Source organism: Colobus angolensis, unplaced genomic scaffold (assembly GCF_000951035.1).
Source record: "Colobus angolensis palliatus isolate OR3802 unplaced genomic scaffold, Cang.pa_1.0 Scaffold129, whole genome shotgun sequence".
Lineage (NCBI taxonomy): Eukaryota > Metazoa > Chordata > Mammalia > Primates > Cercopithecidae > Colobus > Colobus angolensis.
Window position 1 is genome coordinate 2089776 of NW_012114141.1, and position 23671 is coordinate 2113446.

At 41.1% G+C, this 23671-nt stretch overlaps 1 protein-coding gene across 1 annotated transcript in view; it reads right to left on the bottom strand.

Annotated features, from left to right (window-relative positions):
* Positions 1 to 23405, bottom strand: part of LOC105505750 (collagen alpha-4(VI) chain-like) — an 88752-nt gene extending 65347 nt beyond the window's left edge. Inside the window, exons 1-7 of the mRNA XM_011933684.1 lie at positions 23326 to 23405; positions 19264 to 19866; positions 16504 to 17091; positions 11706 to 12335; positions 6401 to 6946; positions 5295 to 5849; positions 656 to 990 (exon numbers count right to left, since the gene is read on the bottom strand). Coding sequence (XP_011789074.1) covers positions 656 to 990; positions 5295 to 5849; positions 6401 to 6946; positions 11706 to 12335; positions 16504 to 17091; positions 19264 to 19866; positions 23326 to 23401 — 3333 coding nt within the window. The 5' untranslated portion in view covers positions 23402 to 23405. The remainder of the gene's footprint in view (positions 1 to 655; positions 991 to 5294; positions 5850 to 6400; positions 6947 to 11705; positions 12336 to 16503; positions 17092 to 19263; positions 19867 to 23325) is intronic.
* Between the last annotated feature and the right edge of the window lie 266 nt (positions 23406 to 23671).

The following is a 23671-nucleotide window of genomic DNA, read 5'->3' on the forward strand; positions in this document are numbered from 1 at the left end:
ATTTGCTCATAAGAAATTTTTAATTTAAAACAGGAATAAAAAGTAAAACATGGATGATATTAGTCAAAAAATACATCCATTAGATGCATGACTAAAGGAAAAGCTAAATGTAAGTTATGAAGTTTGGGGATGTCATTTCCTAATAAACATCACATAAAAGCTTTCCATCTCTGTGGGCTTTTGTGAGTATATAGTTCAGAGACAGCAGAAGGAAGGGAGAGGCTTGAGGGGTGAGCTGTACTAAATAGCTGTCACTAAAGACAGTTCAAGATGCTGACTGGAAAAATAGCAAGCCTACTCTAAATGGTAATGAGTGACCATAAAAAGCTAAGGAGTCTTAAAACACCATCCAAGTTGTCTTGGAAATGAATTTATGTTATGGAAGAATATGAATCACTAAACTGTGGGCAGTTTGAGAGCAGGGACTTTATTCTTATATTCCTACTAGTATTATTGAGCATAGAATCTCTAGCACTTAAAAAATATTTGTTGTTGAATGAAAACACATCTCTTGTTGGTTCTTATTGGGTAACAGTATGGTTTTCCTCTGTGTAAGATCACCAATTAAGAACAATTTAGTTGGCCTCAGTCACAAAGCCTTGTCCATTCTACCCTACTTGATGGCTTCATAGCAAGGGTTCTCAGCATTTATTACCTTTACTTTAGCAGAAGAGAGATGAATAGCATTATCTCCCAAGGACTGCAAAAAGTTCACATCCATATTGTTATTCTTGGCAGCCTGATGAACCAAGAATTTCTGGATGATCTCATAACTGTATTTTTCGAAGCCTGAGTCAAAGATAAGTTTGTCATTTGAGCCAGGAACCAAGTAGCGGAATCTTGGGTTGATCTGATCAGGAATGCCACAGCTGATGTTAGAAAGCAAAGCCAACTGTTGCATCAGCTCTGGCAGTAACCCTTGAAGCTTCTGCTGAACTTGCTCTGAATGAGTTGAGATATCAATTCCTACAGACAAATCCAGGTTGCATCCTTTGAAGGTGAAGAAAATAAAATTAGTCATCTGCAGGTGCATAACTGAGCCCAGAAGATATCAGCCAATCTAGCCCTAAAAGACAAACCTGCCAACCCACAGTAGTATAAGCTAAATAGTGGTAGTTTAAGTTTTGGGATTGTTTGTTACACAGCAAAAGCTAACTGATACAATACATACTGTTTCATAGTTTTATGCCTCTACAGATCCTATTCCCTTTGCCTAAAGTGTCTTTTCCCATCTTCCCACTCCAGTCTGGTCCTTCAAGTAGTAGTTCAAGTGCCTGCCCCACCCCACTCCCCAAGCACTCTCTGGTTCTTGTCCCCACCTCCTCATGTTAAGTTATTAAATGCACCTGCATGTCCATTGTTACTTTACTTGACCTTCTGCCCTACTAAACAAGGATTCCTTGATAGTAAGGACTATGCCATCTAATTTTCCAGTTGCCCAATACAGATGTTCATTAAATGTTTGGTAAATCAATGAAGAAACGCAATGAAGAAAAATCAAAAAAGAAAATATAAACGAGCCTTGAGTCTCTTTCAACAATAACTGGAATTATTTCCTTCTTCCCTGAAAGTGTTTTTCCTCATTCACCACCCATGCCTATACCTTGTTTCAGCAGCATGGGAGCACATTAGAAAATGTCAGGAAAAAAATCGCTCCCCATTTTCTGTATCTTATGTTTAAAAATATTTAAGCCCTCTTGGGAAGGTTTCCTCTAGAATTCGAAGGCCCATTAATATTTCAGGCTGTACCTATACACTTACCAATATATAATAAAATTATGCACAAAATTCCACTAAAGATCAAAAGTTGATGGTCAGAGACACATCTGAGTTAGAATCTGGTTGGATGAATTAAAATGTAACAATCATAAAAGGGTACCTATTAATTACTTCTGCACAACAAGTATAACTTAGGACTGTCCAAGGCAATCCAGGACATTCAAACATTTTCTCCTTAGACCATCACACACTAGATTATATGATGATGTAAGGATCTGTGTCTGTAACAGAATCTGTATACCTGTATCGGAATCTGCAAGAACAGAACTGCAGATGGGGAGGAACAATTTGAGGGAAAATAAATATGTAGTAGACCATTCACCATGGACACTAGCTTAAAGTTTCCCAAAAACCTGAGATCAGAGCTGAGCCATGAGCATTCAATCCCCTAAATGTCATACTCCACGCTAGCTGTTAAGATATATTTCTGTAATTGCCAAGACAGAAAATGCCTTCCTCTCCTCATTTCACATAAAATATCTTGGTTTGGTTTGGTTTTTTAAATATGTAATTCAAATTTATAAAAATGAGCTTTCACAGATGTAAATCCCATTTCTATATTGGACCTAATTTCAAAAAAAAAGGACTTTCCTTTTTGTAGTATGGCATATTATTTCAACATTTCTAATTCACATTTTCACCAGGAACATTTCCAGCTGGCTCTGTTCTATAATCGACAAATGCAAGAAGCAATTTCCCTCCCTTTTAATTGAGAGGATTAAATCTTGCCAGGTAATCTCTAAGGCCTTTTTCAGGTTTATGATTCTAGAATTCTATCATTAATTAGAGTCTAGCCCTTATTAAAGTGTCTAACTAATTTCATCAAAAAAGTTAAAGACAAAGTTGAAGATAAACATAAATCCTAACTTACTATATGGGGAAAAATAAACTGAAAAAAGTAGCTGAATCCTATATCTCTTCTCCCCAGTGTAATATCTACCCACATATAAACAAAAAATAGGACTTTGATGACTAAAAAATCTGAACTACTTAATGTAGGACATACCATAATTCATGCTTCTTTTAAAAATAATTGTCTATGTGCATTCTTTTCAAATGATTTTCAAATTTGGCTAGACTACTGCAAAGTAGTTATATTTTTTAGTCAATATAAGCAAAGATATTAATTTAATGTCCTAGAAAATTAGACTTCAAAGATTTGGTGGAATGCAGGATTCTCATCTTAGTCCTCCAAAATTGAGTCTCTGTTTCCAAAATAAGACCTGGCCCAGGCCAGTCACAGGGGCTCAAACCTGTAATCCCAACACTTTGGGAGGACAAAGACAATGGATTGTTTGAGTCTAGGAGTTCAACCAGCCTGGATAACACTGGGAGACTCTGTCTCTACATAAAATTAAAAGAAAAAATGAGCCGATGTCCACTCTCCTGTGGTCCCAGCCAGAAGTGAGAGGATCGCTTGAGCCTGGGAGGTTGAGGCTGCAGTGAACTGGAATCATACCACTGCACTCCAGCCTGGGTGACAGAGTGAAATCCTGTCTTAAAATTTAAAAACAAAACAAAACAAACAAACAAAAATCTTGGCCCAAGTATGGCCCTAGTTTCTCATAGAGAGGCTTCATAGGCATACATAATGCTTAGTGGTCGGACTTTTGACACCAAACTGCTGGGGAATTCAAACCCTGCCTCTATTATTTCCTGTCTATGTTTCTTAATCTCTCTCTGCTTGTTTTTTCTTAATCTGAAATTGGGTATCATAATGATAGCTCCTGCTTCACATGGGTTTGATGTGCATGTTAGATGAATGTATACCATCTAACACATTAGAAATAGTGCTTTGCATTCAACCTTCAGTTAAAAAAAAAAGGAAAAAGGTAGTGCTACATACATAATGGAAAAAAACAAGTAAGAATCTTAATTGTGCCCCACCTGGAGCCTGCCCTGCCTTTAGAGTGCCAGTTAGATGGAATAAAACGTGTCCTTTGCCGGGCGCGGTGGCTCACGCCTGTAATCCCAGCACTTTGGAGGGCCGAGGCGGGCGGATCACAGGATCAGGAGATCGAGACCACGGTGAAACCCCGTCGCTACTAAAAATACAAAAAATTAGCCGGGCGAAGTGTCGGGCGCCTGTGGTCCCAGCTACTCAGGAGGATGAGGCAGGAGAATGGCGTGAACCCGGGAGGCGGAGCTTGCAGTGAGCCAAGATCGGGCCACCGCACTCCAGCCTGGGCAACAGAGTGAGACTCCGTCTCAAAAAAAAAAAAAAGTGTCCTTCTTACTTAAGTTTTCTATTACTTGTAGGCAAAAACATCCCACCTGATAAGAGAATTTTTCTTAAAATACTGCTTGTTATCTGCAGTGTGAGAAATCAAGTAAAATAAAGGATGAGAAAGTGCTCTGTAAATGTCAAAAGCCCATATTCTGCCTCCCAGCGGAAGGCTGAAGGTGGCAGGACCTCATCAAGAGGCACACAGTTAAGTAAGAACATAGAGGTGAGTAGCCTCTTCTTTTCAGCCTAAAACTACCAAACAAACAAATCTAGATCCAATTAAATGCACATCTATTTAGGGACATAACAACAAAATGATTTCCTTGTACACATGTTCACTTGAAGGAATTTCGAGCTTTATGGGTTCCATTACATATCCTTTGATATAATTCCATACTTTGCTATATTATACAAAGTTATACCATTCTATCACATCCTGTGCTATCCTGTACTATACCATACCATACATATTGCATTTCACTATACTATGCTTTATTGTGCTTCATAGTACCATACTATACTATACTATACTATACTACTACTCAAAGTATGATGAGGACCTTCAAAATCTGCATCACCTGGGAGCTTGTTAGAAATGCAGAATGCTGATCTGCTGAATTCAGAATCTGCATTTTAACAAGATCCCTAGATGATTCAAATGTATGTTTAAGTTTGGGATGCCTTCAATCACCTACTGAAAGGCAAGCCTTGGGGAAGAAAAGCAGACCTAGACTGTCAAAAGGAACAACCCCTGTCTTTGCGCTTTGCAGCTTTGGATAAAAACTTGAGGAGATGGAACGGGATTAAGGATGACCTTGGTCATATGGAAGAAGATTGGCAACAAAGTAGACAGACCCCTGTACGGAGCCTCATAGAGAAGACACTGTATTCTGTTTCATAAGAGAGACTGTCTAACTGACATTATTCTCTGCTTCTATTTCCCTCTTGACATGGCCAAACCTTCAGCACATTGTGTTTACACATTACAATCTGATTTTGCTTATGCTATAAGGTACAAAAGGAGGAGTTATGAGGACTTCCTAGAGACAGAGTTCTAAGAAGCTTCAGGCCTTCAGAAGCCAAAGTGATGACAACCATGGGAATGATTAAAAGAATCCCCAGGGGAAGGTGAACAACAGCGTCAGGAACTCAGGCCCTGCAGGGTGATCTCCTGCTCCCCTCCTTGCCTAGTTAGAAGGATCATAGTTTTACTTTATTAAGAGAACCGATAGCATCTCTAACACCTACGATGAGCTTGTGGATCAAATAGCAATTCTCTGTCACTCACCTTGTGGATCACAGACCTTAGCAAGAATTTCCTTCTCCAGGTTCTGCAGGGCCTCAAAATTTACATCATGGTACACTTTGTCCTCGTCATTAGTGATCTCCAAAAGCTGTGATTTTTTGGCTTCTCCCACCCCAATGGCAAAAATAATTATGTTTTTGTCCCTGAGGGCTTTTGCTGGTATGATTACATTATCTTGGGCGACCCCATCGGTGATCACAATCAAATATTGTTGAACACTGGGTCTCCCTCCTCTTGAACTGTCAAAAAAAGGCAGAGTGAAATTCAGAGCTTTCCCAGTGCGGGTGCCATCCCTCATCTGCTGGACATCAAAGATGGCACTGTAAATGTCCACCTTTGAGGAGTATTGGTTGAGCCTGAATTCTTCCTGGGGAATTGAGCTGAACTGCAAAAGGCCAATTTGAATTCCATCAGTACCAATATTAGATTGGTTCACCATGCTCGCCACAAATCTTTTCATCTTTCCAAAGTCTTCTGAGGAGATAGATTCTGAACCATCTATCAGGAAGATAATGTCAGCTTTACTAGTCTTACAGGCTGGGGAAAAAGGAAACGGAACAGAACATTCATTAGGAATCTGAAGAAAAAAAAAAGAATCTGAAGCCAATTAATTACAAGTCCCCAGGGACAGTCTGGAATGGCATATACACAACATGAAAATATTTTAGAAGGGAGTGGAAGAGGAGTTGAATGAAACAAATATTCTGCAACCCAGCAAAGTTGCTCTGCAATTCAGAGTAGTCTCAAAATAAGACACAGCTGTATGATAAATATATAAAACTTGACCATCTCGCTTCATTCTAGGTTGTGGTCACTTTGAGTGTCCAATACTAAGCTGCCAACCAGTGAATCCATGATTCAAGAATGAAGCTGGCTGGGCATGGTGGCTCGCACCTATAATCCTAGCATTTTGGGAGGCCAAGGCAGGAGGATTGCTTTGAGCCCAGGAGTTCAAGACCAGCCTGGACATCACAGCAAGATCCTGTCTTGGAGGAAAAAAATGCATAAAAGAATGAAGCTTATTTAAATAGATCAGGTACATATTCTTGGAGAGGTGGGAAAGGAGATTGAAGAAGAAAAAGTCTTACCCTCTGAAGAGCAGATGTCCCGTACCACTTCTTTTTGGATGTCCTTCAGTAAATCAAACTCATACACAAAAAATATCTTGTCTTCAGCTATTTCCTTAAGCTCATCAATGTCAGCTTCTCTTACTCCAATGACATAAATGATAACTCCATTTTCCCTCAATCTCTCTGCAGCCTCAGCTACCGGGTCTGAAGATTTACCATCAGTGATGACTATAAGATATCGAGCAACATTGATTCGGCCAGTGTCTGCAAAAACCTGAGTCATATTGTTCAAGGCCTCACCAGTTGTGGTGCCACCTCCCCCCTGCTGGATGTTATCAATGGCTACCTTCAGCTCTGCCACACTGGGATGCTGGCTGAGGATAAATTGACTTTGAATTTTGTCTGAGTACTGAATGACTCCAAACTGTACTCTGTTGGGTCCAATCTGGAACATTTTTATCACTTCATTCATGAACGCCTTCATCTCAAGAAAATCTTCTGGATTGATGCTGCCAGACCCATCAATAAGGAAGTAAATATCTGCCTTTTCGATGTGCACACAACCTAGGCAATAAAAAGGAGCAAGAACCCATCATAACAGAATTTGAGACGGTGAAGAACCTGAGCAATTGATCCCAATCTTCCCTCAGTACTCATTGTTCCCTTGACAGTACCTGTGACTCTGCCTACGGGTACTCTTTGGCCAAGAGCATGATCAGCTGGCACACTAGGAAGACCAGAATGCCTGGGAGTGAGTCTAGAAGCAGCCACCACCCAATAACTCGCAGAGGTTGATGGATAAAGACCCCAGCTCCCTTGATCTTTGTATAGAACCACTCTAAGGTAAGTTCTGCATGGTTTCCCTGAGTCTCCAGTTGCCTGTAGCAATAAACTGTAGGTTACTCCTTAACCGGAATTGGTTCTTAAATCTCCACTCTCCTGTCAGCATCCCCTGGGATCACCACCCAGATAAATAATTTGCATCCAAATCATTGTCTCAGAGTCTGTTTCTGATGAACCCCACTTAAGACATGAAGGAAATATAACTTGACATTTCTCAAATGGGGAAGTTAAGGAAATGAAAGTAAAATCAGAGCACATTTGAAGCTATGAATTGTTTCAGATTCCATTATTCTCTGCTTCCCATCCAAGTTGTACTTTTTAAGGACATGGGCAAAAGTGTGTACATCCTAAAATTTAATTTAATTTAATAATTTGACTTAAGTTAATTTAAAACATTCTCTATTAAATGAGCCTGAATTAGGAAACAACAGATGCCGGCAAGGCTGTGGAGAAATAGGAATGCTTTTACACTGCTGGTGGGAACGTAAATAAGTTCAATAATTATGGAAGAGAGTATGGCGATTTCTCAAGGATCTAGAGCCAGAAATACCATTTGACCCAGCAATCCCATTACTGGGCATATACCCAAAGGAATATAAATTATTCTTCTATAAAGACACATGCACGCATATGTTTATTGCAGTACTATTGACAATAGCAATGACGTGGAACCAACCCAAATGCCCATCAATGATAGACTGGATAAAGAAAATGTGGTACATATACACCACGGAATACTATGCAGCCATAAAAAGGAAAGAGATCATATCCTTTGCAGGGACATGGATGAGGCTGGAGCCATCATCCTCAGCAAACTAATGCGGGAACAGAAAACCAAACACCATGTGTTCTCATTCATAAGTGGGAGTTGAACATTGAGAACAGATGGACACTGAGAGGGAAACAGCACACACCAGGGCCTGTTGAGGGGTGGGGGGTTGAGCGGAGGGAACTTAGAGGACAGGTCAATAGGTGCAGCAAACCTCCAGGACACACATATACCTATGTAACAAATCTGCACATTCTGCACATGTATCCCATTTTTTTTTTAGAAGAAATTGTTTTTAAAAAGGTCTGAATTAAATGAGTCACCTTTTGTTAAAGCCCAGTCTCCAAGGCAAGTGGCTCTACATTTAATCCTATCTCCTTGGTTACTAGCATGCTTGGCCCCCTTGCATCTCAGTTTCCTGATCTATCAAATGAGAATACTGACAGCTACTCAATAAGCTTATTGAGAGGAGACAGTAATATCATGTAAACAGAGCAGAGTTCAGTATTAAAGATGTAGAGTTAAGAGTAGCTGGTGTTTTATTTTTGTCATCTAGTAGATTCCTCTAAAAAGAAAAAAAAAATATTTTCTACAATCCCTCTCAATAAGGGCAGCCCAGCCTTGAGTTGTTAATCTCTGGATTCCCTTGACCCCAGGAAGGGCCTTTTCATTTTCTTGGCTGAAAGATAAGTGGTGTGAGGTGAGAATTGGGCTCCCCTGCTCAGGTCTTCATGTGGGAGGACCTGGGTCCATGCAATATGTGGGGCATACTTAAAAAACCCTTGTTGTTTATATGAATGAAATTCAAATGTAATTGAGTGTCCTATATTTTATCTGGTAGTGCTATCCTAGAGGGGCATGCATTGGAAAGGAGTGTAGCTTAGAGCGGGTAGAGAAAGGAGTCATTTACCCCATGGTAAGTATTTGCTGAATTATGGAGAGTAGGGGGAAATTGTGGAAAAATAAGGCAAAAACCCAAACTTTGCAGGGACCCAGCATCCACTGGTGACACAAAGATGGCTGCCCAGCATCTGAGAAAAGGACCACTGTGCAGGAAAGGGCATCTCTGCAGCCAGCCCCTACAGGAGCAGCCCAAGGAGGCTTCACTATAGTCCAGGGCCCTTTGATTGTCAAGAGGAGCTGAGGGCCCTAAATATTGCCTGCACTGTACATTCTTGTCAGTCTTAGCAGATTGGGGGAAAAGAGAAAGAGAATATTTCTTACAGCCTGGAGATTGCCGAGCATTCACATCAATCATACACACAAAGTGCTTAGCAGAGTATCTGACACATCACAAATGACCAATAAATGGTAGATATTACGATTATTGTGATCATCCAAGACAAAATTCTGGTAAAATCATCATAGCTTCTATTTACCTCTAGGCTATCCCCTTCCCCAACCCTTATAGACTCTGGACTGCTTTTTCTGGTTGCAAGTTTCTTTTTAGCTTCTCTGCAGTATCAAAACAAAAACAAAAACAAAAAACAAAAACAAACAAACAAAAAAAATAACAACTCTCAGCTCTTCATACTGTGAACTACTAGTGCTCCTCTTCTGTCCTTCTCATGTACAGAATATAGGCAGGTAGGCATACGGAAATGAAACTCACATTCAACAATTTTGTTTCTCATTCCCAGAACAGAGAAAGGAACTAAAAATATAGGTCAAAGAGAAAGATAGAAATTTGCTTAGATGTTTCAAATTTCTAGACCTCAGCACAAGTAATCAAGAAATTACCAGATCACTCAGTGTTTGTTTAACAAGAAAAAAAGCTCAGTGATTTTCCCTTGAAGACATGATTATAGCCTTGAATTTTTACCTCAATTATGTACATTTCAACGATTCTAATTTAAATCTATGATTCTAATTTGAATCTAAGAAATACTAGCATGGGTACATAAAAATAGATAAGAAGACAGACAGACGCAAAGATTTTCATAACAGCCAGTAAGTGCCAAATCTAGGATTTAAAATTTGGGCATTTATATGCCAAAGTACATACACTTAACCACTATGTTTTTTCTGGCGTGTGTGTTTTTTTGTTTAACTGCATATGTAGTAGGAACTCTCCTGAGCAACCTCCACTTTAGTGACTCACCAGATAAACCAATGTTCTCCCTTTCCTTTGTAAAGCGTGAGTGATGCTCCCATAAAACACTGAGTGCCTGAAGTTCCGCTCCACCCAGTGAAAGAACAAGCTTACCAAGATGAGCGGGTTTGTCCCCAGCTTGTTTATGGTAGTCTTGTTGTTATAATTACATAATTAATCAAATATTGTGCAAATAAACAAGATTTGAGTGTGAGTAAAAGAGGTTTATTGCATCTATGAAAACCAGTTTAACTGCTTAAAAAAAGACTCAATAAAAGAAAGTTGTTTTCAAAAAAATTGCCAGTGGCTGGGCACAGTGGCTCAAGCCTGTGATCCCAGCACTTAGGGAGGCCGAGACGGGCGGATCACAAGGTCAGGAGATCGAGACCATCCTGGCTAACACGGTGAAACCCCGTCTCTACTAAAAAATACAAAAAAAAAAACTAGCCGGGCGAGGTGGCGGGTGCCTGTAGTCCCAGCTACTCAGGAGGATGAGGCAGGAGAATGGCATGAACCCAGGAGGCGGAGCTTGCAGTGAGCCGAGATCCGGCCACTGCACTCCAGCCTGGACGACAGAGCGAGACTCCGTCTCAAAAAAAAAAAAAAAAAAAAAAAAAAATTGCCAGTGTACTTGATAGCATTACAAAAGATGGCATTTTTATGATTATAAAAGTCAATAGCTATTTCTGTTTCTGTTTTGAATTGTTTCAAAAGTCTTTCTCCTTTAAAGAAACTGAAACAAAATTATTGATAACATAATATTGGATAGTTTATAAAGAAAATACATGAAATCCAATCAGGAGGGTTCATACTCAAAGCAGCCTTGGCCCTATACCAAAAGATTGGCAAATTAACATTCATTTATATATATTAAGTTAATTTTTTAAATTTCAAGTATGTGAGAAACAATAATTTCTGAGAAGAAAATAAGTAAAAAAGAAAATAACATTTTAAAAATTAAAGTATGTTTGTATCCTTTTTAAAGTAGTTGCCTGTTTCAATGACTTAAGATTTGATCAGTCCACATTCGGTTCCTTAGGGCTTCTACTGTAAATATACACAGCCCTTCATCAAACTGTTAAAGCAGAAGGGGGCCAGGCATGGTGGCTCACACCTGTAATCCCAGAGCTTTGGGAGGCCAAGACGAAGGATCACTTGAGGTCAGAAATTCGAGACCAGCCTGGGCAACATAATGAGACCCTGTCTCTGCAAAAAATTTATGAAATTAGCTGGGCATGGGGGTGCATGCCTATAGTCTCAGCTACTTAGGAGGGTGAGGCTGGAGGATCACTTAACTGGAGGAGTTCAAGGTTACAGTAAGCTATGATTGTGCCACTGCACTCCAGTCTGAGTGACAGTGTGAGATCAAAATTTATATATTTTTTAAAAGGGAGGAAGGATAAGATAGGAAGTGCTAGAAATGTTGCCTTTTTACTTCGTTTTCTCCTGCATTGTTTGGCATCAAGCTAAACAAAGTTTCTGTTTCTGGTTTTTTAATGAATTTACTTCAAAATCTTTTCTTTGTTGGAGGATAGAGGAGATGGGTACATGGAGCAACTAAAAAAACTTAAGAAAAGTTTTTTATTTAAAAATGTCAAATTTGGAAAAGACTCTCCTACCTTCTTGTAGGGGATAGCTCATCCCTCTAAAGGAAACTTTACTGTCCACCATCTCAGAGCAGAGCTGGTTTATAAGCTTGCTTCGTACTACGGAGAGCTGCAAAAAGGATTCCAGGGGGAGGGAATACTTCCAATGAGGATATGATGCTATCTTCTCCAGGTCCTTACTCTCTGAGACATTCTGGGTGCCCACTGCATAGATGGTGATGCCTGCCCTTCGGAGGTGAGAAGCGGGTCTAGATACACCGTCTTGGGAGAAGCCTTCCGTGATGACCACAGCTATCTGCTGCACACCGTGGTTGGACCGGCTACCCTTCTCCTGAATGAAAACCTCATTTCTCAGGAAATCTAATGCAGCACCAGTCTTCGTCCTTCCTCTTCTTTCCCGGTAGGTTAATTTGTCCAAATGCTCCAAGATTTTGGCTGGATTCTGAAATGTGTCCAGTGAAAATTCGAGTCGTGGTTCCTCACTGTAGAAGACCAAGCCAAATCTCACAGTATCAGGATGAATGCTTAAAGAACTGACAATGGTCTTTAGGAAATTGACAACTTGTTGGAAATTGGGTTGCCTAACCCTGCTAAATTCCTCAATGAGGAATACTAAGTCAGCCCGGATAGCAGTTGTGCATGCTGCAAACAAGCAAAATCAGAAAGAACGGCTTTAGCATAAGAACAGAATAATAAAGACAACATTAATATATAAAAGCTATATTATGATATATTTTATATGTTATGTAATATATTTATTATTATAATTACAATAATATATATATCATATGAACTTATATTTCTACATTTTAGAATTCAGTAGAAGCCTTTATTTGGCATGACGGTCAAAGAACATCACAGGGTTCATACCTATTTCAGAAATTCTCACATGGAAGAGTATTCACATCACTTGCAAAATATTTAAATATATGAATATCGACAATCAAGTGCTTCAAGATTGCTTTTCAATTTATCTAAGTCCATCAGAAGAATCTGAGTTTTGACTAATTTTTCTTCATTTTTCTAGTTTCAAGAGACTCTGGGTCAAATTCTCATTTACAGGCCTGAAACCTCCTAAAAGATGAAAATTAACTGTGGCTGTTAATTTCTAAACGTTTCTCCGATCAATGTCATGTCATTTTAACAGAGGCAGCCTGAAATGTTGCAAGTTTCTATGAAAAATCTTTATCCAAATATTAGGCTAGCTGGCTGTTTCATTTTGCTACAGAAGAACCTTCCCTTCCACTTACCTCGTATGAAGGAATAAAACATAAACTTGCTGCCAAGAAGAATGCAAACACCACTCTCTCTATTTGAAACAGTGCCTATTGCAGGGAAACCCACTGTGTCCACACAGTGTCAAGGTCCATATCTGCTTTGATCTGTGAAAAAGGAAATCTCCCTAGCAGAGAGCCAAAACCATTCATGCAGAAGTTTGAAACCACTGTGTAAACAACTGAATATTGTGGAACAAGGTTTAGGGGCAACAGAATAACCTTTTAACTTTCTCTTTTGTCTCTTGGTGTCCTGAAATTTCCCCTGTGGTCCTTTTTCATAAAGAATCAAAATTCAATCCTAGATTTTAAAAGAGGATGTTGTCCACAATTTTAGCAAGTCCAAAACACAGATTCTAGAAACTCCAGACATCTTTGACATCTCCCTTCCTTCACCTTCTTGTGCCAAGTGCTGTTTTTCTCCTTTCAAATTGTCTTCAGGATTCCTTCCTTTTCCTCATTATCAGAGTCACCCTTGGGCTGGGCCCAGACATTCTCTCCACATGGCCAGATGACAGCTCAGCCTTAAAGTCCTTCTGAGTCTCAGGTGCCATTTGGAACACAGCCTGCCCGCTGAAGGTTTCCTGAAAGACTGCTTTGGTCATGTCATATTTCTTGTTTAAAAGTAATTTCCAATTACTTCTAGTGTCTTTGGGATCCTGTAGTCAGGGACTATCATACCTAATCCAATCTCATCTCACTAATTCTGTACTCTTCCACTGATCCAAATTGGCTCCATTTTTAAACTTTCTTCCACATTCATTCAGACCATTCCCATTTCCACACCCTTACCAGGAGCGTAGACCCCTTACATGGTTCTTCCCCTTGCCCAGAGTACCCTCCTTCCTTCTCCTATGTATTAAAATAACACCTGTTATTGAGGGACCAGCACAATTCCTTCCAGCTCACATCTTCTAGTGTGCCCTCCTTTTGTACTATCTATCTCTACTTAATGTAGTATCTCCATAAGATGCTTCTTAGTTCCTTATTACCTCTGTTTGGATTTTCCTCTTCTTGTCATATATGTGTTTGTCTTTTTTCTGCCCATAAATTTCCAAGGACCCCAAGCTCTAGATGTTGATAGGTCTGGGCAGAGGTGTGACAATTCAGAGAAAGAAAAAATTGGCCACTTCTAGTTGTAGGACTCAAAGGATGCTTCATCAAGAGGGTAACTTAAGAACTGAAGGGTAAATTTTGACTGTGGGCATCACAGGCTGATATTATAGTATATTCAAGAGCAGAGACAGAGGTGGGAAAGCATGATATACATACAGCAAATGATGAGTAGCTCAGCTTGGTCGGTGAATAGAATGTGTACAAAGACTTAGCAGGAGATAAAGCTCAGTGGTTCTCAGCCAAGAGTGGTACCTATCTACAAGGGATGTTTTGGAAATGTATGGGGATGTTTTGGATTACCATAATGATTCAGGGATGATACTGGCAGAAACTAGGGATATTAAACCTCTGACAATGCACAGGACAATTGTACACTATGAATTGTCCTAACCAAAATGCCATCAGTATCTCCCTTGAGTGTCTTGGATGCCAACATAAGGAAGCACTTTATCGAATCTATGGGGAGAAGCCTGAGTGCTCCTTGTCCTGGAAAAGGTATATGGTAATTTAGATTCTTACTCAGAAATATTATCTCCTTACTCCTTATTCCATGGGAAAATACACTTTTCTACTCTACTCATTTCAACATGGCCATATGACTTGCTTAAGTCGATGAAATGCTAGCAGATGATGGAGCAGAGGTTTGAGAAATGCTTATGCAATTGTTTTCTCTCTGGTACCTCTGCGATTACCAGGAGAATACGCCCAGACTAGCCTGCTGATCCCAGGAATAAGATAAGAGATATGTGGAGCAAAGCCAAACCTAGATCAACCAACACCCAGACAAATCCCAAATCTGTGAAGAAGCCCAGACAATATCAGCAAAGCCATTTGTTTGGGCCCAGCCAATATCAGCTGTTCCTCAACCATCTGTGAGAATAAATGATTCTTCTCAGTCACTGACTTTTCACCCGGTTTGTTATGCAGCATCATTGTGACCATAGTTAACTAAAACAAAATTGTGCCTGAGCCATCCCATGCTTCCTACTCTTTCCTGTCTGCTAGTGCTAGTGCCCCAGTACTGAGGAATCCAGAATACCCACCTTCTCTGCTCTTCCCTCAGACTTTCCTCTTACACTGAGATCTCCCAGTGACTCACATATCCTCAGACCAAACCTTACCACCTACAGCCTCCTCGTTGGCTGTAATCCTGTGCTGCTGCTGTCCGGTGCCTTGGGTCACCACGTTCATATCTTCTACTATGTGTCTGACTTCATCTTCTCTCTGCATATCATAGACAAGGTCTGGAGACGCCATCCCTTCCAGTTCTCTCCTGTCAAAGTCCTGCACACCCACAGACATAACTTTCACACCTTTCTCTCTTAGTCTCTGTGCAGCATCCTGGACTTCATCCTTAGATTTGCCTGAGTTAATGACCACTGCATACTGAGGAATGCCCTGGAGAAACCGGCTTCCTGCTTCCTCCTGGAAGAATGTCTGAAGAAGGTATTGCAGTGCCTTGCCTGTCCTCCTGGAGCCACCCAGGGGCACAAAACGCTCATGAATGTGAGCTATCATCTCATTCTGGTTCTTGTAGGTATTGAGCAAAAACTCAGTGTGACCCTGATCACCATACTGAGCCAGCCCAATTTGGTACTTGTCCCTGCCAACCTCCAGCATGCCAACCACTCTGGAGAGGAAATTCTGCATCCTCTGGAAACTGGCCCGTGATGTATCCTGTGATGTGTCAGCAAGAAAGACCACATCTGCATAGGCTTTGATGGATTCTGGAAGTAAAGGGAAAGGGAGACCAGGGAGCCAGAAAAAGACAAAAGGAGAAAGTGAATCAAATCAAACTTTCACGAAAATTGAATACAAGGATGGTTTTGCGTGCCCAATGCGAGAGGTAGAGGTACTACAACTCTCGGTATATTGTACTTCCTTTCCTCTATGTGGGACTCTATCACAAGGCTTTTACTCTCATATAGCCTGCTGCCTTATTGTCTGTTTTATTACACTAACGTACCTTTCAATTACTCTTGTTCAAACAACAGAGGAGGCAAGGGAAGTTAACTGAGGGCACACTTTATGCTAGAGCTTTTTATACACTTTATCTGATTCAATCCTCATAAACCATTCTTCTAGACTAGTATTATTTTCTTCGTGCAGATAAGAAAATTGAAGTGAAAAAGTGAAGCCACTTGTCCTTGCTCACATAACTAGAAAGTGGAAAAGACAGGATTAAAAAACAGGTCTTCCGGCTTTCAAAACCCATGCTGTTTCCTTTGAACAACATGGCAAGATGTTCCTTTCTACCCACAAGAACTCCATCCAGCCTTCAATGCCTTCTCCTAGGAAGTCTCCCCAGGTTCTCCAGTGATGCCGGGCACTCCTTGCCCTCCCATATACCCAGCGTATTCTAGGTTATATTGTAGTGAGCTGACATGGTTGGAATCTTGGGTTCTAACACAGCTTCTTACCTTTTATCTTACCCTCCACTGCTGAGCACAGAGTCTGAAGAATACTTCCTGAAAAATCCTGCAGGATATTGAAGTTTTCGGTGTTGAAGAGAAACTTCTCAAATGGTTCACTGGCTATTTTTTGCAACTCTTGGACATCCTGGACATTGACCCCTACCACATATACAACAACTCCATCTTCTTTCAACCGGTCAGCCACCTCCTGTACCTCATCATTTGACTCCCCGTCTGTCACCAGGATAACTATCTGAGGAACTCTGTCCTTGGCCCGACTGCCAGACTCCTCAGTCAAATAGTTGGTCCTGATAAACTCCAGGGCACTCCCTGTGTTTGTGCCTCCTGTGCGGTATGGCAGATTCTGGATCTGCTCCAAGACCATGCTCTTCAGAGGGTGCTGGTTCAGCTGGAAGGCTGGGTAGATGTTGTCATTATACTGGGCAAGTCCCACTCGGACATGGTCACTGCTGATATCAAGCCCCAAGACGACGGAGTAAAGGAAGTTCTTGACTTTCTGGAAGTTTTGGGGTCCGATGCTAGTTGAACTGTCTACTAGAAACACAATATCTGCCAGGGCTGCTTCTCTGCAAGCTATAAGAGAGATGGCAGAAGGGATTGGATTACTGGATCTTCACTCAAAATGCTTTGAACCATTGAACCAATGGTTCAAACTGCTTGGAACCAATGCAGAAAAGAATAATGACAGACAGCCTATACTCGGTGGTCCTCAGACACCACCCTCACCCCAAATGACAGTGTGCTCAGAGCAATAACATTAACATCCCCCATACCTTTCCTTCTCTCTGCTCCATCACCTTCTGAGATTTCAGACCTGCTCTACTGATACTTCCAACCTTGAAATCCACTTAGACAATCTCTTAAATTTTATTAAGAAGAAAAGTACTCTGTAAATTAAGCAACATGCTGAGAAAGGGAATGTATTCTTTCCAGTCAGAAAAAGCCATCAGCCTCCTGTCTTTTGACAAAGAAACCTCATATCTAGGAGTGTGCTGGCACCAGCAGGTCAGAAAGCTAGAATATATCCCATGTTCCTTGACACATCTTATTGCAGCTCTATCATTTAATAGCTCTGTGACCTATTTATCACTCACCGCTTTGGGACTTAATTTTCTTCTCTGCAGCACTGAAATCTTTACACCAACCCTCATACTCTCACAAGGTTGTTTTGAGGATAAAATAAGATAATCTACTATAGCAGACAGTGTCATGCACTGCTCAGTCCTTTTGGATTTCTTTTTTACCATTCTATGCACTGCTCTTGGAAAACTACCCTCCAGCTAATGAAGCTACTTTTCTCACAATATTTAAAAGCCCAGATCCTTGCTTGACCCAGATTCAGGGTCAAGACAACTTTGAGGTATAATGTACACCAAGTTCCCCTGCAGGATCAGGCTAAAACGCTTTACAGAATTTTTGCCTGAAATCATACCTTTCCTTACTTTTCTCTACTGCTCTGTCTTGAATACCCCACATCCTTACTGACCATTGCCCTGGGAGCTCTTCCTTAGCAAATCATGTGTACGCAAATTCTTGTTTCAGGCTCTGCTCCCCAGGAATACAACCAAACAGCCCTGCTCTAGTGGAATGGGTCTGCTCTAAAAGATCTGGGATCAAGTCCCTAGTTCTGCAATCCACTTGAGATACCTTTGGCCTCAGTTTTTCTCATCTGAAAAATGCAAACAATAATACTAATTACGCTATGTATCTAACAAACTTGAGATGATCAGTCAGATGAGCAATGTAAATAAGCTTTAAAAACTATACAGCGCCAGACAAATAGTAGCTATTATTACTATGAATATAAAACCTCTTTGTAAACCCTGAAGTGCCGTACAAAAGGAAGATATATAATATACCACACACCTGCTGCATCAGTGGGTCAAAAGTTTTAGCGCATCTTCCAATTAACATACCCTATATAGAAATACCAAAATAATGAATAAATCACGAAGAGTCTGTCCTCTTGTGGGTTTTGATGGAACCCACAAGCATTCTTCTCTTTCTCTACTCAAAGTTGTATGCTTTATTATGGAGTTTAGTAATTAATTTATAAAGAATTTTCACCATTTTATGCTCTATTATGAACAGAAGCACAAGGTTGATGACAGGTATATCATCATCACAGGTTATGACAAGCAATAACAGGAAATGCTTACGAGTCCCTCTGGTTGGCCAGGTATAGTGCCAAGGACTTTACTTGCACAATTTTGTTTAATGCTTTTAACCACTCTCTGAGGCAGGTACTATCATCCTAGGGAGAAAATTTAGATTCAGAGAGGTAAAGTAACTTGTCTAAGGTGACCCTTTCTCTACTTTGTAAGATTTGAATACAGATCTTTATTTTCCCTAAATTAGTCATCCTAACCAGTATATTAAACCAACAGGCTTGCAGTTAAATTAGCAAACATCCTAGGGGAACTACTGCCACTCTCCCTTCTCATCCTTCATCCAGGCAACATGGGTAAGTTAACCTAGGAATAATAATGTCATTCTAGAAACAAATAAATCTTCATTCAGTATGTAGAACCAGCATAAGGCCCACAGGATTTATAAAAAGAGTTGATGAGGCTTTGGTCAGTGATTGAAGAGGAGCATAGGGTTGACTTCATGAAATTTTAATTTTAAAATTAAGACATGCACACATATGAAAAATAAAAAGGGTGGGCAGAAGGATGAATAAGAGATCAAGCTTTGAGTTTCATGACTTCCAGATCAGAAATTAAAAAGAAAAAGCCTTTGTACCTGGAGAGACGTGGTCAACACGTGGAGCTGCCTTTGCCAACATATCACAGAGCTCCTGTCGCAGCTTCTGGGCAAGATTGCTCAGACCAGAGAAGTAAGGAACAAAGGAGGTAAAATTCTCCTGAGGACTACTGGCAATTTCCCTGAGCTCTGCCCAAACTGCATCTCTGATGCCAATAGCATAAAGCAGGATGCCTGCCTGCCTCAATGCCTCCGCAGGTCCATGGACATGGTCCTCAACTGGCCCACTGCTGATCACCACGGAGATCTGAGGTACCCCTTCGCTTGCCCGGCTCCCTGATGCTTCCTGGAAGTGGTGGTCTAGAATGAACTTCAGGGCCAGGCCCATCTTCTTGCCCCCAGGCTTAAATTTAAACTGCCGAATATGTCTCAACACATCAGCTTTGCGGTGGTAGGTGGAAAGCAAGAACTCTGAATGGGGCACATCGCTATACTGGGCCAGACCCACACGGATGGTCTTGCTGCTGACATTGAAGCTGTTTACCAGAATGTATAAGAAGTTCCGCACACTGCGTGCATGTTGGGGTTTGATGTTGGCGTCCACCAGAAACACAACATCTCCCAGAGAGGCCTCCCTGCAGACTGGGAAAGAGAATCACTTTCAGATAAAACATCACAAATGACAGTTACTGGATGGAATCCCATCGCTCCAGACTCTGTGCCTTTACTCCCCACAGATCTGCCTGCACAGCATGCAGCCTAGACACACCATCATCTTCCCTTGTCTTCCTATGGCTACCATCTTCCCCTGCTCACCTGCCACTCTCTGTTCCATTCTGATAGACATTTGGCCCTTCAGTTAGATCACCCATACTGCTTTCCATTCATCCCTTGACCTAAACAAAAGAACCCAATTTTCTACCAGTAGTGGGTGCTATTGGTACCCGCCTAGATCGCCTTTACTCGTTGGCACACCTATCCCCCTGTGACTTTCTCCAGAGTCCTAACCTTGGCTGAAGGGAGTGACCTCAACTGGAGACACCTGAGAAGTTACACCACTACCACCACCCTGGGTGGCCAATGTCTAATCGACATGGAGATACAAATGCCTGGCCCACTTGCCTTCAGTGAAACAACCCTGCAGTGTTATTTAGACTCCATCACCACCTCTCATGACTCAGGCCAAGGCTTGACTTTACCTATCATCTTCATCCCCTACTCTAACGCACTTCTCGTGCTCCTTTATAGACTTTTTTCCCTAAAGAGTACTTTCTCAAAATAATGCGTTCAAATCCCTGTTCCAAACTCTGCTTCCAGGGAACCTGACCTAAGACATCAACTTTCCAGCTTTGACTTCTGTACTCCCTGGCCACCCACCAGCCCCTTTTAGTTTGATCCTTGGCATTCCTGTAGGTATGGTTCACATTTGTCCTTTGGTTCCCTGAACTCAAGCTGCACTATGCAGCTACTTCTCCCCAACCCCAGCTACAAGCCTGGAAACCACCATCTCAACAGTGGCCAGGTCCACTGGTACCCCACCTGGGCCCATCCTGGCCTCCAGCATGGAAGAGATCAGACACCAAGTGGCTGCAGGACTGGAGCAAATCTCTAATCCTCTGTGTCTCAAATTGTGTCTCTCTAGACTTAAGAGTTGACCAGATGCCCTGCCGTCTTCCAACTCAAACTTTGCTTTTCTATGATAAGAAGTACAATGTGGATTAAGTACAGTGCATGTGTAGATAAAAAGAAGAGGTGATTATGATCGATCTGTTTGTCAACAATCACTATGATTTCTCCCCACTCCTATACCTCCCGCTTTGATTATCTATGATGGTGGGAGGAGAACATAAATTAGTAATGAGAATAAAAACAAAAGCAGAAACCAGCTAAAAATGGCTTTAGTTCAAAGTAGCTGAAAAGCCAAAAAAAATGATTTTCCCACATTGGTTAAAAATGCCTTGCACTTGGTTTTGTGCCAGGAGGGGCTAAAATACTGAGCTAGGCTGGCCCTGCACTGTCCCTGCAGCCTCAGCTCTCTGCCCTCCCTACCCGGCCTCACCCTGCGCTGTCCCTGCAGCCTCAGCTCTCTGCCCTCCCTACCCGGCCTCACCCTGCGCTATCCCTGCAGCCTCACCTCTCTGCCCTCCCTACCCGGCCTCACCCTGCGCTATCCCTGCAGCCTCAGCTCTCTGCCCTCCCTACCTGGCCTGGCCCTGCACTGTCTTTGCAGCCTCATCTCTCTGCCCTCCCCACCTTGCTATCAGTTCCAGGCTCCCTAGTCCAGTGTCTCCAATTTTCCATGTTCCCACTTGCCACTGGACTTTAATATGCTCCCTTTCCTCCAAGTTTCTCTCTCTCTCTCTCTTATTTATTTCTTTATTTATTTTTGGTAAATTCTCATAGGATCGTGTTCTTTTATCTTTGTTTGTAATGTAATGTTCATGATTGTGCTTATTTAATTAATGGCAATTTCCCCAACTAGACTGTGAGCTCCATGAGAACAGATAACCATGTATTTTGCTTGTTTGTTCACCACATGAGCATCTAGCATAGATACCCAAAAATATTGAGGAAGGAAAGAATAGAGGAAAAGAGAGAAAAGAAAGATACAGCACTTATAAAGATGGAAATCTTGAACATTAATGAAAACAAATAATGGAATTAAAATTTTAGTGCTAGAAATAATTGTGTGAGACTGTAGCTGCTAGACACGTGGCAGCTGAGCACTTGAAATGTAGCTAGTATAACGGAAACTGAACTTCATGTTTTACTGAATTTTGATTTATTTTAACTTAGAGAGTCACATGCAGCTAGTGGCCACTGTATTGGACCACACAAGTATAAAATAAGGAATCCAATTCAGCTGTCTCACAGAGAAGGAAAATAAGACCTGGAAAGGCAAAGTAACTCATGTATATCCATTCAAACAGCCAGAATTAAGACCCAGGTCTCCTCATATCTAGTCCACACCCTGAACTGCCATGAAGATTAAATTAGAAATCCATACTACAGAAAGGCAAAGACCAAGTGAGGGTCTAGGCAGAGAGGGTCTGGGAAGGTTGGTATAATCCAGGGACACTTAATCCACTTGTTACTTCTGGAGTCCTGGGTCCCACCTGTCAGAAGTTTGCATAATGTTGGCCATAAAGCCAAGTGGAACCTGATCATGGGAAAAGCAGACAATAAATGAACTTCAGGTCCTTTAAGCTTTATTTCCCTTCAACCCTCCAAAGTGCAGTCTTACTGGGAGGAGAGAATTCAATGACTGTTCCAGGGATGGCTGACTGGCTTGTCCCCTTAACATCTCTTTCAGGGGTGATCAAATGCAAACCATGAAGTGTTCCCCTGATCTTTCAAATCAGAGGAAACCACACAGCTGTAGAATATTTTCCAGGCAAGTAAGTTTCAGTTACATCATATGCAACTTGAGAGATGTACTATACTTTCATAGATTGTCACTTTCTTAACCCCTCCACTAGTTCTTTGTAGTTTTAGAAGGTGTTTGAAACATGAAAAGACTGTCACAGCTTCTGTTCACAAGTGAAGGGAGCCAGAGCCAAAAGGAAAACTGAGAGAGCTTCATGGTTTTTTTTCCCCAACAAATAACAGCCTGTGTAATTATATTTGAATATTTAAACCTCAATATTGTCTCACTGGGACTTCAGGCTACTCAAACAATCTTCTCCTGATGAGACTTTCATCTTGAAAAGTCCCAACAATCTATTAAAATAACTGCAAAAAATTGTAGATGTGTCACTAGCACTCAGTAAAGTTATCCATCTTGTGATGATAATTACTCCTCAGAACAGCTCTGCCAAAGAGAAAAGACAGAATGCAGAACAGGCTCCTGTTTACAAAAGCGTTTGAGAACCTGGTAATACATTTCAGAGTATGGAACTTTTTAATATCTTTTTTTTGTCATTTGGGGTTAAGTACTGAAAAAACAAGTGCCCACCATTCACTATAAGCTTTCAGATTCTGACTAAATTCTCCTTCAAGGAATCAGTTTCCTCTTATTAATTACAAAGCTTCTGTAATATTTCCTTTTAAGATGGTCACTACCACTAGATGGTTTTCAGCTTAAAGAAACCCAGGTATTACCAATACTCTGTGACTTGATGAAGCCAAAACCAGTTTCAAGGAGGATGATCCCCCAAAATATCTTCCAAGTCTCCATTCTAGATGTGGACCTAGGGAAAAGAAGAAACCTTGTAATTAAAAAATGTGCCTTCACGCACTTAAAATTTGTCCATCACATTGACTAAAAATTATACCTCATGAAGTTGATTTCTTTTAAAGCGTAAGGATGTCTTTCCCCACATCAAGCTTTATCAAAATAAAGAGGGAGACATCACTTGGACTCGGGAAGGGGAACATCACACATTGGGGCCTATCATGGGGAGGGGGAGGGGGGGAGGGATTGCATTGGGAGTTATACCTGATATAA